General features: G+C 53.3%; 1 protein-coding gene across 1 annotated transcript in view; it reads right to left on the reverse strand.

The window, feature by feature from the left end:
• The window catches only part of LOC111139592 (calcium voltage-gated channel auxiliary subunit gamma 8), a 20,251-nt gene extending 2,735 nt beyond the window's left edge, over window positions 1-17,516 (reverse strand). Inside the window, exons 1-4 of the mRNA XM_022491919.1 lie at window positions 17,474-17,516; window positions 9,408-9,755; window positions 1,257-1,340; window positions 43-183 (exon numbers count right to left, since the gene is read on the reverse strand). Coding sequence (XP_022347627.1) covers window positions 43-183; window positions 1,257-1,340; window positions 9,408-9,755; window positions 17,474-17,516 — 616 coding nt within the window. The remainder of the gene's footprint in view (window positions 1-42; window positions 184-1,256; window positions 1,341-9,407; window positions 9,756-17,473) is intronic.
• Between the last annotated feature and the right edge of the window lie 395 nt (window positions 17,517-17,911).

Genomic DNA, 17,911 nt, shown 5'->3' on the forward strand with positions numbered 1-17,911 from the left:
GTGCGCCCGCGCAGGTGGCCGCCCCCTCCCTCTGCCTCTCACCTGCTGCCACGAACAGGATCCCTGCGCCCAGAATGATGTTCCTCTTGGATTTATAGACCCGGGAGGCCGCCACGCACACGCCCCCGAGCAGCAGCAGGATGGCGCTGAGGATGGGGAAGATGCTAGAGGCCCGCACGACCCCTGAGAGGGAGAGGAGAGGAGGGGAGAGAGGGTAGGGGCCAGGGCGTCAGATGCGGCCTTCTGGGCCCCTCGAGCGCTGCGCCTCCTGTCTCCGCGCCTCTCGCTAGAATCCTCCAATTCTCGTTCTCTGCCTGTGTTCTGGCCATTGATTTTTTTTTTTTTCCCATTCTCTCTCCTCTTTAAAATTTTTCTGTTTCTCGGTCCAATCTCCTCTCCCGCCTTTTTCTTCCTGCTTTTCTTTCTCCCTCGGCCTAGTATTCTCTCTCCTGGCACATTTTTTTTTTCCTTTTTATTTCCCCAAATCACTCTCCCTCTCTGTTTTTCTCTGACCTTCTCTGTGGACCCTCCCTCTTTTTTATCTTTCTCCTTCTCCTCTACATATTTCTTTCCTTTCTCTGGATTTATCAAATCTCTTAGTATCTTGCCCACCCCCTTTCTGCCCGGCTTCATCTCTCTGGGTTCCACGCCCTTCCTCCCTCTGTGCCCCACCCCCTATCCTTCTGCCCGGATCCATCTGTTCCTCCGGGCTTCGCTTGTGTGTGTGTGTGTCTGTCTGTCTGTCTTTCTCTCTGCAGTCCTTTTCACCCACCCTCCAGACCCCAGCAAACGGATTTTGCGATTTCTGAGCTCCGCTGAGGCCGCAGCCAATCATAATTCAGGATTTGCCGCGTTCTCGGGGTAGCTACCAATCGCACCACCGGCTTCCCCGGCCAGCTCTCGAGAGTGGCCAGTCCGCGCTGCAGGCTGCCTCAGAGCCAGGGCGCAGCGGCCAATCCCAGACCAGAAACCGACAACCAGTCACGGAGCAGTGTCTCCGCGAGCTTGGGCGGTAAGACGGCCAGTCACCTCCCGGGATCCCCCCTCAGCCCGCCCCAAGGTGAGAGGAGGGGGCGGGAGAGGGATCACAGAACCAACTGGGGTCCAGAGGATCTCAGCCTCCGGCTCTTGACTGGCCGGCAAGTTCTTCCCTGCCTGTCGATCTACGTGCGCTCCCCCGCCCCTCCCTCCGCGTTCCGCCCCCGGCCCAGGCCCAGCAGCCCCACCCACCCACTCTGACTCAGACCCCCACGTACGGAGCAGATACTCCGCGCTGTCATGATCGTAGTCCGTGTCCTCCGGGAAATGGTTGATCTTCACGCAGACGCCTCTTTTCAACCCTGGAGGGGGATGGGGGTGATGGTGGCGGGGGACACTTAAGAATGGGAAGAACTCCCGGTGAGAGAAGACCCCTTCCTTCCCCAAACCCCTCCTCTGTCTGGGCCTATTGGGAGAGAGGAAATCCTGGCTCCCGAGCCTTTCAGCATCTGGGACAAACTAACTTCTCTGGCCTCGGTTTTCCCAGCAGTTAAAAAAAGAAAAAAAAAGAAGAAGAGAGAGAGAGAGAGAGAGAGAGAGAGAGAGAGAAAGGAAGGAAGAAAGGAAGAAAGAAAAGTAAGGGGGGGAAAAAAAGCAAAAACCATGCAACACTCACTAAAAGGCCACAAAGACCTTTGCCCTGTAACCCGGGCTAGGACACTCAACCTCTTTGGCCTTCTGTTTTCCCCCGCTATGAGAAAGAAGGCGCCGGTCTCAGCAATGTCAAGGCGCTCTGCGACTCTGAACTTGTCGACGGGTCTGAAAATGCGTGGGGAAACGAAGGAGCGCGCAGAAGGCGAGGACTACATTTCCCATGAGGCCCTATGAAATCTTGAGTCCAATTGTGAGAGCGCAGCCCCAGTGGACCATGGGAGTTGTAGTCTCTCCAATTCTGCCTCTAGGGAGAGGGATTCCCAGTCTCTTACCTGGAATCCTCTGGAAGGAGATGGAGTGGCTGGAGCAAGTAGAGGCATGTGAGGAGGTTTGCCTCTAGGCGTCCTGCGGTCTCACCCCCTTCTTCCATCCCAGAATCCTCATCCTCACACCCTTTGGGGACCCATCTTCTCACCTTTGGGGAAAGTTCCTATTCTATCTCTATCACATAACTGGAGATTGATACGTAAATAAATATAAATATAAATACATTTAGATTCCTCGATTCTCCAGGCTCCTTCCAACCTGCAGGCCTTTGCCCATGCTGTGGATTCCGTTCACATTCTTCACTGGTGAAAACCTTAGGCTGCAAGGGGGCAGCTCACAGGGTACCTGCTTGAAGAAGCTTTCCCTTGTGTGCGCATGCGCGTGTATGCACACGCCTCCCACCAAAGATGGGTCAGCATCCCCCTCCAGTGCAGAACAGCTCCCTGCGGTACCCTACTCCCCCCTTTTTGGGGGCATGTCTAGGGTTGCTTTATGAGCTTCTTTTCCTCAGTAAGCTGGGGGCTTCTTTAGGTGGATAGGCATGGAGTCTGATTCCTCTGTGTGTCCCTAGCATTGTCTGGCACAAAGGAGGGAGGCCTCAAGAAATGGGTGTTGAATGAATGAATGAAAATATGAATATAGGGATAGCAGAAGGGGAGATTGTAAGCAGAAGATGACGGGGAAAGTAATGGGGATAAAGGAAAGGGTTGAGAAGAAGGAGTATAAGGCAGTGAGTAATTCCACTAATAGCTAACATTTGCTAAGTGCTTCCTAGGTGGATTAACTCATCCAGAGCTCCCACAAGTCCCATGAAATAGATAATGTTATTGGTGTTGCACAGTGGCCAAACGTTGGGAATTGGACTCACACTGCTTGATAATGAAACCCAACTCCATCATGTCCTGATTCTGTGACCTTGTTGGTGTTACTTAGGCCAATTTGCTTCAGTCCTTTCACCAACAAAAGGGGACAATAGGACCTACGTCATGGAATTGTTGTAAGGATTGAAGCCAGGTAAAGAGATTGAGCACTTTGACTAGAACATAATTAAGTGCTCAGTTGATATCAGTCCATCTACCCATTGTCCAGATGAGGAAGCAGAGCCACAGAAAGGATTAATCAATTCCCAGCCGATGGGTGGTGGAAACAGAATTAAAACACACAGCAGTTTGCCCTACTGGCATATAAAGTTATGGGCCGTTCACTACTATCTTCCAAGCATCTAGAACAACACCTAGCACTTAGTAAGTGCTTAATAAATATTTTTATGAGAGTATGATTGAATGGGCCAAGGACATGAAAAGATGCTCGACATCACTAATCATTAGGGAAATGCAAATCAAAACCACCATGAGATACTGCCTCATACCCACTAGGATAGCTAATATTTTAAAAAGCAAAGCAGAAAATAATAAACATGGATGGGGATGTGGAGAAATTGGAACCTTTGTGCACTGTGAGTGGGGATGGAAAATGGTACCAGCTGCTACCATTTAAAAAATTAATTTAAACATTTTTAAATTAAAAAGTGCTACTATATGACCTCACATTCCACTTCTGGATATATACTCAAGAGGATTCAAAGCAGGGTCTCCGAGAAACACGTGTACCCTCATTTTCAGGAACAGCGCTTTCACAACAGCCAAAATCAACCCTAGTGTCCATTGGCAAATGAGCAGAGAAACAGAGTGTGGTCGGTACATTCAACGGAGTATTATTCAGCCTCCAAAAGTAAGGGAATTCTAACGATGTGATGAAACAGATGAACTTTGAAGACACCCTGCTGAGGGAAGGAGGCCAGTCACAAAAATACCAATATTGTATGATTCCATTTCTAGGGGGTATCTAGAGGAGTCAAGTTCATGGAGACAGAAGGTAGAGTGGTGGGTGTCAGGGGCTGGGGGAAGGGAGCATGGGGAGTTTTTGTTGAATGGGGACAGTTTCATTTTGCAAAATGAGAAGAGTTCTGGAGAACAGGTGCACAGCAATGCAAGTGTACCCTTAAAAAGTTACGATGATAAATTTAATGTTATGGTTTTTTATATTTTACCACAATTTTAAAAGACGAATGATTGATTGATTATACACCTCAAGTGCAAACTCTCATCCATCAGCACATTCATTATGGTGTGGTCGGTAAGACTGTGGGTTCAAGTTCTCCCCTTTCTTGAATGGGATCACAGCACACCTCTCAAAACATTCATCATAATTAAATGAGGTTGAGCATGTAAAGCACACGGCACACAGACCCTCTCAACAGATTAGTGATGACAGCAGCAATGATAACCGGTACCTACTAAGGGGCTAAGCACACGCCAGGCACCTAGAGCATTCGACAGGTAGTAATGCGCTTGGAAATTATGACAAACCCTAGGGATACTGGATAATAATGATGTCCCTGCTTTACAGGTGAGAACTGAGCATAGAGTGGGAGACTGCTCAGTTCCGTGTAGATGGTAAATTGAGGGGAAGGAGATTAATTGTACCTGAGCTTCAGAGGTGAGCATATTTAAGACAGTGGAGCGCAGTCCCTGAAATCACATGCCAGGACAGCCGCTTCCCAGCTGTGTGGCTTTGGGGACTTGAATGGCCCCGAGACTCCGCTTCCTCATTTGGGAAATGAGGACAATGACATGACCTCACAGGCTTTGCTAAGGGTTCAGTGGAACACAGGGTCAAGTGCAGAATACAGGCAGCTGGGTAACATGCTTCTGTGTATTATCTGACCTGACTAGGCTGAGTCAGGAGTCTTTTCTGTCCAGGGATGGCAGTAATGTGCCCCTGGGTCTCCCTTGAGCCTGCCTAGCACAGACCTGGGTAGGTGGGAGTGAAGAGGGGGCTGTGCTGCAGTGAGGGTGCGTGGAGAAGTGGGCTCCAGCCCGCTCTGCCCCTCACATGTTGGGTGACTTTGTGGCTGACTCACTTCCCTTGCTGGCCATCAGCTTCCTCCTCACACCACTTCCGCCGGTACAGTTGGGAGGACTGGGGAGATAATAAGACGTGCAAAGTGCTGGGCACGGGGGCTTGAGATACCCCACTTGAAGGACTGGAGCTGTGGGTCCGGGTCTTGATTCCTGAGGAGGGAGCTACACCCACACCCATGTTACCAGCCCCAAGGGGCTCCTGGGTACTTGAAACGTGGCAATTGAGGTGAGGTGTGAGCATAAAATACGTACCGAATTTCAGACTTAGTGTGAAATAAATGCACAATATTCCATCAATTTTTTTACGTGGACTACATATTAAAATGATAATATTTTGGCTATACTTGGTTAAATAAAAGATATTAGCCTTTATATTGATTTATTATAGTGTATACATTCTATTTATTAAATTATATTCGTTGAACCTTCTCCTTTTTCCTCGTTTGAGGGTAGCTACTGGAAAATTCTAAATCATATATGCAGCTTGTGTGACGGGCAGTGCTGGGTAAAAGGCCGAGATTTCTGGGCTACCAGGGGAGGGGGGACTCAGGACAGTCACCTGAATTCTGAATAATTAGAACAACAACAACAACAACAAAATATCAATGACACAATCTAACCCTTACTCTGTGCCTGCTAGCCTTTTAAATACCTTACAATTACAGCTCATTGAACCCCTCCACAATCCCTGGGGGTTAAGGGGTGTTGCAAACCACAATCCTTGGAGGATGGAAATGAGGCACAGAGAGGTTCAGTGTGGAGCCCGAGGTCACCCTGCTGTGCTCAGTAGGCAGGAAGTAAACCCAATCCCAGTCTTGTCCCAACGTCTGTGTCTCAGTCACTCTACCTACTGCATCTGTCTGGGAGACTCACAGGGACATGGGGACGGAACCCGAAAATCCCCGGGGATCGAGTGCCTTCAGGAGGCAGTGGTCCGGGGGGCTCGGTTTCTACATTCCCGGGTCCCTCGTGGGCTGGAGGCTGGTGGATGCCTTGCTTTGTTCTCCTAGGAAGGAAAACAGACCTGGATTCAAATCCAGACTCGACTGCCTATGAGTCGTGTGACCTTGGGAAAGTCATTGCACTTTCTCTGAGCCTTCACTTGCATTTCTAGAAGGTGGGGATGATGGGGGTACGTATTACACAAGGCTACTGTGAGCGCTGTGTGGCAAATACATGATGATTACAGTAATAATGGAGCCGGCCTTCATTTACACCCTCCTTACCACATCTCCTTTGGCTTCCGGGACACCCACTTACCTCATTTTCCCTAAATCTCCATGGCTCTTGCTTTCTGAGCTCCTTTTGCTGGCTTCTCTCATCTCTCTTTTAATAGTGGACTAGCTCAGGCTGCAGCCCTTCAACTAATTGTTTGGTATGTTTCTCTCTTCGCATTATCTAGGTGACCTCATCCATCCACATGCAATGACTCCCCCAATTTATATCGCCAGCCCAGACCGTCCCCTGAACTCTGGCCTCGTACAGCATATCGCTCACAGCCTAGATTAGGAGTCAGCCATCCACAACCCGTGGGCCAAACCCAGTTGCCAAATCTGGCAAAGAATGGGTTTTACATTTCCTAAGTGAATGGGAAAAAAATATCAAAGGAGAGTGTTTCGTGGCACGTGAGAAAGATACGAAATCCAGAGGTCGGTGTCCACACACGAGTTTAACTGGAACACGGCCACGCTCACTCACTCACGTGTCCTCTCTAGATGTTTTCAGGAGTGGCTGTGACAGGGACAGGTCTACAGAACCTAAAACACCGACTGTGTGGCCCTCGGCTATGCCCACCCCTGTCTTAGGTGATACGCCTAAAAAGCATCCTAAATGCAACACATCCAGAATCGAGCTCCTGCTAGCTGTCCTCACGATAAATTAGACCAGAGAAAATAAAACACATAAAATGAAATACACGCTGAGCCGTCCCCCGGAGGCCTCCCTGCACCCACCTCCCACCCCCTCCGTGGCCATTCTCGGGCGCTCAGGCCACAGCCTTGGGAGCAGTGACTCCCAACCAGGGATGAATTTATTCCCAGACAGAGAAAGTGGACAACTTTGGTTGTCATGACTTGGGGACTGCTCTCGGCACAGAGAAGAAAAGGCGGAGGCCAGGATGCTGCTGAGACCCTACAGTGTGCAGGATGGTCCCCACAGCCAAAGTGTCCGGAGTGCCGAGTTTGAGAGACGCTGCCTCGGAGAACCCCGATCTCTCTCTCTTTTGCCTCCCACAGCCACCCTGCCACAGTGCCGCAACCCCCACAGCCACTCTAGCTTTGGGACACGCTCTGAATCCAAATCTCTCCTCCAACTCCACCCACCCACACCCCGGACAAGCATCCGCCTGTCCTCCCTCTTGCCTGACCCCTCAGTCTCTGCCCAGCGTGTCCAGAGCCCTCCTGTCCGCTAGGTACGTCAGGAATGCTGGATGGGAAAGCCAAGTCACATCCCAGCACCTACAACATGTGAAATGGGGGCCTGTTCTCTCTTGGTTTGCGTCTCCCACCACAGCCTCTTGCTCACGTTACCGGGGGCCAGACACCCAGGCTCCCACCTCTGGGCCTCCGCCGTGGCTGCCTTCCCTCCGGAGAGCCACGTGGCTCCATGTCCCCTTCCTTTAGGCCTCCGCTCCGAGGTCGCCTGCTCGGTGAAACTCATCCTTATCTCCTCACCTGCAATGTCACACGTATGTCCTGACACTTTCCATCCTGTCCCCTGTCCTCCTTAGCACTTAGTGCCAGCTAACACCCTAAAGGTTTTGTTTACTTATCTTTCTTATCATTTGTCTCTCCCTCGTGAATAGAAGACATACGAAGCTGGGATCTGTTTTTCCCTGCCATTCACCCCACAATCAAAAACAGTGTCTGGCATATAGTGTAAACTCAATAAATATCATGGATGGATGGACAGATGGATGGATGGACGGACGGATGGATGGATGGCATTCTTATTATATGCTGTCCACTGTCCTAGGGGTTTCAGGACACGAGCCCCCACCCATGGCTGGTGCCTGGCATTTGGTCAGACCAGCGAATGGACCGGACTCGAACGCCCACAGGAGGAAGGAAGTACAATAATAAGACAGTGGACAGATGTGAGGGAACAGGGAGCAGAGGCGACTGTGGGGACGTGCACACCGCATGCCTGATCTGCAGGGGCAGTGGCTGCTTGGACCGGCCAGTCGTGGCCACTGCAGAATGAGGCCCTGCGCTGTCAGATCTTCCACTAGTTCAAAAGAAGCTGGAAATCAGATTTTCAATGTGAAGTCTCCCTATTTTTAAATGTTGGCAACTGACTCGGATTTTGGTTTCAGTTTTAAACACTTGGCACACCAGACAAAGCATATCAGCACATCCCATCCTTGAGACCTGGGTTCTCTTGGCTCTGCCCCAGTCACAGCTGGGTGACCTTGGGCAAGTGGCTTAACCTCTCTGAGCCTTGGTTTTCTCATCCCCGACAGGATCCTGCCTCACAGGATTAAAGGAGACAACTGCACTCCTCACTCACAGCGAGTGCTCAGCAAGAGAGAGGAGGAAAGGATGGGAACAGAGAGGGATGAAGAAGTGGAGGGATCTTGGTCTTTTTGATGCTGGAGGAGAGGTTTGGGACTGTGGAGTTGTGCATAAGAGCCGTGAGGCTCAGGGAGGTGAACAGATAGTGATCACACAGGAGACAGATGCATGGTGGGCCTGGGACCCAGATGTCCTACCTCCAGCCTCGGGCCCAGAGCTGTGCAGACACCGCTGAGTGGGAGGGAGGAGGGGCTGGGGTGGGGGGCAGGGAGAGGACAGCAGTGGGTAGGTGAGCAGAGGTTGAGGTGGAGGCCCCCCAACATGGAGAAGGGCTACAAGATGGAGAGCAGCACCCAAGGACAGAGCAGAGATGGAGACTGGGAGAGGCGGGGGTCTTAGGGTCCCCGAGTGAGGTGTTCAAGGAGGAGGAAGAGGTGGAAGGAGGCGTGAGTGGAGTGAAGATGAGGCAGAGGAGGTCTAGGGCCAGGCGGGGAGGCTGGAGGAAATCCTAATGGAGAGGGCCAACGTGACTGGAGTCTACAGGAGGGAAGAGAGGAGAGGGTAACGAGCTCTGACCAGAGAGGGTACGACCATGACCCATGACGTCTGCGGGAGAAACAGCCCAGGAGGAGGAAGCAGGGGCAGGGGAGCGGAGGGGACCGGGGTAGGGTGTCTGTGGAGAGCAGCTGAGAGGGGGCCCAGAGGAGGCCAGCCTGCCCAGCAGAGGAAGGGAGGGAGGGTCCCCAGGAGAGAAGGGAAGGGGAGGGAAGGAAGATGGAACGCAGAGGGCACCGTGAAGGGAGGAGGCAAAGGGAGGGATGGAGCGGGCGGCAGGCGGGCCACTAGGGCCCGAGGGGAGGGGACGGTGTGCGGGGCGGGGTGGGGGGGGGCAGGAGGGGGGGCAGGACCCCGCGAGAGGGGACAGAAGCAGCCAGCGGGGGGGGGGGGGGCCCCCGGCCCGCGGAGTCTGGAGGGGAGGAGGGGCGCGAGGCCGGGGCCCCCCGCACCCTACCTTCCAGGCAGCAGATCCTCCAGAGCCCCGAGTGGGTGAGGCCGCCGGGGTCCTTCTTCTCCGAGGAGCCGCTGCCCCCGCGGTGGGGCGGCGCGTCGTCGCTGGCGGTGAGGTTGGTGGTGTTACAGATGAAGGCGCGCGTGTACAGCCAGTAGTCGGTGCTGATGGCGATGGTCATGAGGCCGAAGGCAGCGAAGGCGCCCACGGTGGTCAGCAGCACCTGCACCCCCTTCTCGCACCAGAGGCCCCTCTCTTCGTTCCAGCGCTTCAGCGACTCCAGTTTGACCACGGGGAGCCGGGGGGCCGTGGGCCACCACCGGGGCAGCGGGGGCGGGGCCGTGCCGGCGGCTGGGGGGGGTCACAGCGCAGACAGAAGTGGGGGCCCGGGGCTGGCCGGGCTGCGCGGGGGCGGCGAGGAGGAGGCGCGGCCCGGGAGGGGGTCAGAGGGCGGCCATGGGCGCCGGCTGGGGGGGGCGGGAGCGGACACAGGGTTAGTCGAGAAGGAGCGCGCCTCCCCCACCGCTGCCCCGACCCCACAGCGGACCCCCACTGACTCCGGGCTTGAAGAAACTCCTTCCACTCGGGTTCTCCCTGCCTCCATTTCTCTGGAAAGTCTCCCTCGGCCCAGGGCAGGCTTCCCACCAAACCCCACTGGGAGAAACCGCCCCCCACCGAGCCTGACGCTGCGGACCCCCCTCCTGCGCCCACCTGCTCCTCCCCCTGGTCCTCGCGTCTTACCCACCCGGAAGGCCACCCCCCCTACTCTGGCCCCCGGGCCTCCTCCTCCCAAGGAACCTACAAGAGCCCCATCACCATTCTTATCTCTCAGGGTTCTGCCTGCTCCCCTCGTCCCCTGCAAGTTTCACCTCCTCGCCTACTGTGTCCTCTCCTCAAGAAACATAAATCTCTCAATCTCTCTCCTCAGCTAACAAAAATCTTCCCAACGGATCCTCGCTGTTTGCACAACTAAGAAGAACCACGTGGTCACCACCACTCCCACTCCCACTCCGGCCCCCTCCCGTCCTCACTCAGACCCCTATGTCTCTGGACCAGGGTTCTCAACCTCTAACACAGCTGGAAATCACCGAAGGACCTTAGAGATCAGGATACCTGAGCCCCACCTGGGCAATTCCAATTTCATTGGTCTGGGGTGTGGTCCCTGAGCATCTAGGTTTTAAAAATTTCCCTGGGGTGGGGGCGCCTGGGTGGCTTAGTGGGTTGAGCCTCTGCCTTCGGCTCAGGTCATGATCCCAGGGTCCTGGGATCGAGCCCCGCATCGGGCTCTCTGCTCAGTGGAGAGCCTGCTTCCTCCTCTATCTTTGCCTGCCTCTCTGCCTACTTGTGATCTCTGTCTGTCAAATAAATAAATAAAATATTAAAAAAAAATTTCCCTGGGGTATTCTAATGGGCCACCAGCACATGGAACCCTCTGGTTTAGAAGGATGTCTCCAGCCCCCTCAAACTACTCTACAGTCCCCACTGTCTCCCTTGGACCAGCCCCAATCCCCTACTACGTCTTGGACTCAAGCAAAATACCCCACCCTCTGCTTTGCTTCAAGAAGTCTTCCGAATCTGGCCCCCACTGTCTCTACAACTTAGGCAAACTCATCATAGTCATCACTCTCTCCTCCTCCATTAAGAAAAATTTCCTCCATGAGCTCCACGGAGAAGCTACTCACAAGAATCCCTTCCCCCAGACCCCCAGGTTCTCTCCATTCAGAAATCTCCTGATGTTTGACCCAGACTCCCACTGCTGTCCAGGGAAAGTCCCCCACTCTGCCCAGCATCCCCCCCACCCCATTCCTCTGCCCTTCCACCATCTCCCATTGCCTCCAAATCCCCTAACTGGAGCTCTGGTTCCCTGTTATCTTCATCACACTGATGAACCCCCAAGTCTAGATCTCCCCGACTCACTTGGAGCTCCCACTCTCTTTAACTTACAAGAACCTCCCCCCTTCTCCCTAACCTGACTTCTCTTACACCACCAAGAATCCCCTTCCTCCACCAACATCTCCTGTACTCAGGAAAATTCCCGTCAGGAGCCCCACCACCTTCCCTTCTTGGGAACCTCCCCACAACTCTCCTTGCTCTTTCTCCTGTGCTGAAACACCTGCTTTCTTCCAAATGTAAATGGAGGCCCCCACAGACAGTGCCCCTCAGAAAAATTTCATCCGGGAGACTACAAACTCTGTATCCCACTCAGCAACTCCCGTGTCTGCTCATTTCCCTCTTCTACAGCATGCCCACCACCACACCCCCAGCCCTGCCTTCTCTACCCCAGCCCTCCTTCCGGGCACACGACCCTTACCTGCTTCCACCACTCACTGTTTCTTAGACTTCTTCCCCAAATCCCATGTTACAGTTCAGAGCATGGAAGCCAACAGAAGGAACCCCCCCGCCCCCCCCAGCCGCCCCAGGTCCTAGTACCAGGGTGACCTTGGCCTTTTCCACCCCAATCAGCTGGCCCTGCCTGGGTCTGCTCCTAGGAGGGGTTGCTGAGAAAGGTTGTCTATGGGGGGTGTCTCCATGGCAACTGGGCCTAGTGCCCCACACATGTGTTCCCTCCCCCACCTCCACTAGCCTGCCTACACGCAGCCCCTACCCGTGCCCATTCATCAGCCCACTGGACATTGGCATCCCCCAGCCCCCGGCCTCGGTTCTTGCCCCTTCCTCTTTCAAACGCTGAGTTTCCTCTCCTCGTCTCCTGGCTTCTTCTCCCCCACCCGTACCCCTCGCCACCAGCACCAACGCCTCCACTGTCCTAGCAAATCTCTGCTTCCACCCCGGGGTGAGCCCATGACCCCGAGGTATACCCCTCCCCCTGCTGGACCCCCCACAATCCAACATAAGCAGGGGATGGAAACGGGGTGAGTGAGGGAAATTCTCCATCAAAAAAAGATTTGAAGATCTTTTCATTTTGTCGATTTGAGGGGCAATCTGTTTGGTTTTAGGGACTCTTCCTTTAGTCCATCTGTCAGCGGCAGCAAAAGAGAAGGGAGCAGGGGACCCCCAATTCTAAAGCTTCCGGATATGAGAGGGGTCGCCAGCCCTTCTCCCTCTGAAGGGGCTGGCTCTTTCCTCCAGAATTGGGGGGGGTCACAGAACCTTCCTTCTACACCCGCCCACCTCCGATTAATAAAAAGATCTGTCTCACCTCTGTTAACGATAGGTCAACTCTCCGATGCACTGGGGAGGGGACGATGAGCCCCCCTGTCTGCACCCCCCCAGAAAAACCCTTGTGGCTCCCACTTCTCACTGCTCCCCCTCCCCCAGCAGCGAGGGACCCAGGCGTCCGACCTGGTTGGGGGGTGGAGATGAGGAGGCGTATGGGGATTGAGGGTGTTGAGGTGGGAGGGGAAGCTGAGGGGCAGCTCTGAGCTCGGGCCCCAAGGGAGTGGGGGTCGGGATGAAAAAAAAAAAAGGTGAGGAGACAATTTGGTTCTCGTGTCGCTGGGTAAAGTGCGGAGCTGGAGGACGAGAGAGGGAGGGAGGAGGGAGGGGGGAGGGGAGCCTCTGAGGATGGGGGAGCCACAGAGAGGAGGTGGGGGGAGGGAAAGGATTGGGGGGCAGGGTCTGGGTGGCAGAAGGAAGCTGAGGAAAAGGAGAGAGAGAGACCCAGAGAGGGAGGGAGAGAGACAGAGAGAGACAAGGAGAAGCGGAAAGAGAGAAACCCAGAGACTGTGAAACAGAAATGGGGGAGGGAGAAATTTGGGGGAGGCAGCGGCTGGTAGCAGAAGGAAGTTGGAGAGAGACACACACACAGAGAAATATCCAGAGAGAGAAGGGGACAGAGACAGAGACACAAAGAGAGAAACCAAGAGACTGGGGGACAGATGGGGGATGGGGTAAGGGAGAGGATGGGGGGTCAGAATGGGATAACAGAAGGAAAGAAGAGACAGGGACAGAGTCATCCAGAGAGGGGGAGGAGAGACAGATGGGGAGAGACAGACAGAGACTGAGGGTGGGGGGAAGAGAGAAAGGGAGAAAGGGAGAGAGAAATGGGGGGTGGGCGCAAGGTCTTAATAGAGAGAAGGATGTTTTAGAGAGAGAAAAAATGGAGAGAGAGAGAGAACAAGAGAGTAAATAATAAGAGAGATTTAGGGGAGAAGGCTCTGAGTGGCAGAGGGTGGCTGAACACGGAAAGGCAGGTGCGGAAGGAAAGAGAGACCCACAGAGAGGTGGAGAGCGCCTGACTGGGAGAGACCCCGGGAACGAGACACAGAGAGACACTGAGGAGGCATCAGAAGGAAGCTGGAGGAAAACAGGAGAGGGGCCAGGCTCCGATGGATGAAGGAGGTCAGAGATCCAGGACACCCGCGCCCCCTCCCCACCACCTCCCTCGCCCCTGATCCCTACCCCCATCCCCATTTCAAAGCCACCACCCCACCCCCACTAGCCTCCATCTCTCCACAGCATCGCCTGCCGCCGCCACCGCCTCTTCCTGTCGTCATAGCAACAGGATCCAGGCGCCCAGCCAAGGCTGGCAGCAGTGCCGGAAATGAGGGGAGGGCCTTTCCAAAAGGACCCCAGGAGCTGTCCCCTTTCCCCAAATCCAAGGGACAGCTCCACCTCCCCGGGCCTTCCCGCCCCCCACAACTGCCAAGGGCAAAGAGCCCCTGAGAACGAAATTCTCCTCCATTCAAGTTAGGAGGGTAGCAAGCCCTTAGTTCCACTGACATTTCATCCCCCCCCCCCAACCTGCCCCTTGCTCCAGGAGTGAGAGTCCCCCAAGACCGGAACGGGAGAGAGGGGGCAAACAGGAGGTGCGAAACTGGGGTGGGAATCAGTCTTAAAGACATCTGCCTGGGGCTGGACGGGACAGCTCTACAGGTTTGAAGAGTAATGATTGTTGGAGTTCCAGAACTAGCCAGTGGGCAAGGGGGTGGGACAACTCGCAGCAGAAAATCTGAGATGAGAGTCAGAAAGTTCGGTCTTGGATTCAAGTTTCGGAGATGCCTGTAGCCCGTGGGTGACCTTGGGCAAAACATTTCCTCCTTTCTAGACTCAGCGATAACAGGAACAAATGGAGAATGGGGATAGAAAAGGTCTTTGCACACTGCTCTAGACAGATAATTATTTCAAAGACAGTGTCCTCCTGCAAATGCTATCCAAACCCGAAAGCTAGGCATGACCACACACTTGGGCTGTGGAGTTTGCATGCTTCGGTGTCTTGTGGAATTCTTACAGAATCCTTGCGACGGGGCACTGAGAGTCCCATATTACAGATGAGCAAACTGAGGCTCGGAGATGTATGGCGAGCTGCCCAAATCGCTCAGGGAATAAAAGGCAGACTTGGAGATGAAGCAGCCTCTTTGTGGGGCTTGACAGGGGCGGACAGCCAGAGGGGAACCTCAGAGCCATTTAACATGCCACTTTGGGGCCCTCGCCTCCCTTTTGGAGACTGGCAGAGACAGAGAAAACCTATATTCCTCACACATCCAGTCCCCTTCCCCTGGAGGAGCCCTACCCTGTACCCAGCATCTCTCATTTCCACTGGCGTTTCTAGAGGTCGGTTTACTTAATTCTCACCATGGCCCACAGGGGAGAGGAGTTTAGAGAAGCATTCTGACACCCCTTGTTTGGAAGCAAAAAAACACCAGCCTCAAGGGAAGGGGCCTGGAATTCATTCATTTGAGAACTATTTGTTCTGCCTCTGCTCTTTTGCCAGGGAGAGGGACGCAGCTGCAAACAGGCTCGGCCATGGACATAAACTGAGCTCCCGATATTACAGACTCAAAGTCGTTTGCAGCCATTGACTCGGTCTCCTGGCTTCTGTCATCGGCCCCCATTTCAAAGACGGGGAGACTGAGACCAAGAAAGGTAAGCGCATCACCAAGGTGGAAAGTAGCTACAATCAGAACCGAGGTTTCAGATCCCAGAGTCTGTGCTGTTTTCTCGGCTAAAAATAAGCAACAAAACCAGAAGCTTTATTATGAAGCTAACACAACAAGCCAGGTTTCCAAGCCTCGGAACTAGTGATACTCATGGGGTAATTCTCGGTCAAGGGAGGCGATCTGCGCCAGATGCTGGGAGCAAGGGGTTATTATAATAAGAAGTCAGTCTGTCCCACCTCAAATCCTGTTCCTTTTTGGAAAAGCCTCTTAAAGTTTTTAGCTGTTTCTTCTCTGACTTGCCTTACCATCCCTAAATAATAATGCTCTCCTGGATGTGTCAGCCTTATATACATCATAGATTCTTTTTTTTCTGATAGAGATAAGGATTTCACTCATTTTCCCCTCTCTTCCTCCCCATACACATATTTTTAGTTCTTCTATTGGTTAACTTTGTGGCAATAAGTGACAGACTTTACGTTGTGATGGCTTGTTTCAGAGGGTATGTATCTGGTTTCTTTTTTTTTAAGATTTTATTTATTTATTTGACAGAGAGAGATCACAAGTAGGCAGAGAGGCAGGCAGAGAGAGAGGAGGAAGCAGGCTCCCCGCTGAGCAGAGAGTCCGATGCGGGGCTCGATCCTAGGACTCTGGGATCATGACCTGAGCTGAAGGCAGAGGCTTTAACCCACTGAGCCACCCAGGCACCCCAATAAATAAAATCTTTTTAAAAAATAAAGATTTTATTTATTTATTTGAGAGAGAGAGCATGGGGGGTGGGGGACAGAGGGAGAGGGAAAAGCAGATTCCCTCCTGCTGAACAAGGAGTCCGATGCAGGGCTCGATCCCAGGACCCTGGGACCATGACCTAAGCCAAAGACAGACACTTAAGCAAATGAGCCACCCAGTGCCACCAAAGATTTTATTTTTTAAAAGTCATCTTTATACCCAATGTGGGGTTCAAACTTGCAACCCTGAGAACAAGAGTCACATGCTCCCCGAAACTGAACCAGCTGGGTGCCCAGGACACACGTTTCCGCATCTCTTGGGCATATACTTAGGAGTGGCATTTCTGGATCCTGTTTATCCTTTTGGGAAATGAGATAGCATCTCTGGACTTTGTGTTGTAGGATAGACACGTTGGACCCACTGATCAACAATTCAGTTCATGGAAGGGCCCTTCAGAAGGAGTGGCATGGAAGGTACGGGCCATGGCCCCGTTCAGATCTCACTCCTATATTTGCTGATGAATTCGTGTCACTTTACCCAGGGTCTCCCATGGGCTGGACCTAGAGATCTAGAGACTGTAGAATCAGAGACAAGTCTGCTAAGCCCCTAAGCTCGAGAAGGTCCTCTACCCTTAACTTCCCCTGCGGTCAGCAGAACTCTAAAATAACCCCCAAAGTTCCCCCTGCCCCCAGGCATACACATCCTTTAGAATTGCCTCCCCTTGGGGTGCCTGGGTGGCTCAGTCGTTAAGCGTCTGCCTTCAGCTCAGATCATGATCTCAGGGTCCCAGGATTGAGCCCCGCATCAGGCTCCCTGCTCAGTGGGGAGCCTGCTTCTCCCTCTCCCACTCCCCCTGCTTGTGTTCCCTCTCTCACTGTGTCTTTCTCTGCCAAATAAATAAATAAAATCTTTAAAAAAAAGAAAAAAGAATGGCCTCCCCTTGAGTATGGGCAAGCTTGTGAATAGAGTGAGGCATCATTCCCATGAGTAGATTACATTATACTGCAAGGTGAGGGGATGCCCATGTAATTAAAGTCCCTAATCAACTGACTCGTAGTTAATCCAAAGGGAGGGTATCTGGGGTGGGCCTGACCTAATCAGGCGATCTCTTTGAAAAGGGTGGAGAAGTGGCAGAGACTCAGAGCAAGATTCTCCTGCCCTGCCGTTACAGAGGGCCACACGCTACACACCTGAGGATGGCATCTGCTGGAACCACCAGCAAGAACACAGGAACAGCGTCTGTCATCCCAGGGAAATGAGCTCTATCTCTCTCCGAGGGAGCATGAGAGAGGACCTCTCCTTAACGGAACTTCCCGATGAGGATGCCGCCAGCCGGCTTCTGGACTGCAGCCTTGGGAAACCACGAGCAGGGACCCCGTGCACTGTGCTGGCTTCCTGAGCCACGGAAAGTGTGAGATAATAAACACGTGCTGCTTTAGGCCACGGCGTCTCTGGGCATTTGTTACAGCGGCCAGTAACTGATAGATTCTGGAAATGACATCGCACCATGAAGGTCACACAGAGGCTGTTCAGCCAAGGGTGCATCCATGTCCACTCTCCATGCCTCCCTCTCACTCCACAGCCAGTCAGTCAGTCCCCGTGTGCAGACTCCTCTCTCTCCAGGATCACTTGCATATCCATCCCCTTCTCTCTGTCCTGCTCTTGTCTGGACTGTCCCACCAGCCAATGGATGCCACCAGTCTCCCTTCAGCCCGATTCTCCTTTGGCCCCTAAAGACTCCCTAACACTCAGAGCGGACCCTTTCCCTCCTCTGCTCAAAATTCTCCTATGGCTCCCTATTGCCCTCAGGAGAAAATACAAGCTCTTCGCCTGTGTCCTTTGCCAGGAGCGCCAGTCTTGTCTTATGCCATCTTCACGGCTGCCTCCTGGAGCCTGGAGTGGTTTCCCCCACTCTGTTCAACTCCTTCACACTTCTGAAGTTCC

This window comes from Enhydra lutris, unplaced genomic scaffold, assembly GCF_002288905.1.
Source record: "Enhydra lutris kenyoni isolate GAN:26980312 unplaced genomic scaffold, ASM228890v2 scaffoldscaffold111, whole genome shotgun sequence".
Classification (NCBI taxonomy): domain Eukaryota; kingdom Metazoa; phylum Chordata; class Mammalia; order Carnivora; family Mustelidae; genus Enhydra; species Enhydra lutris.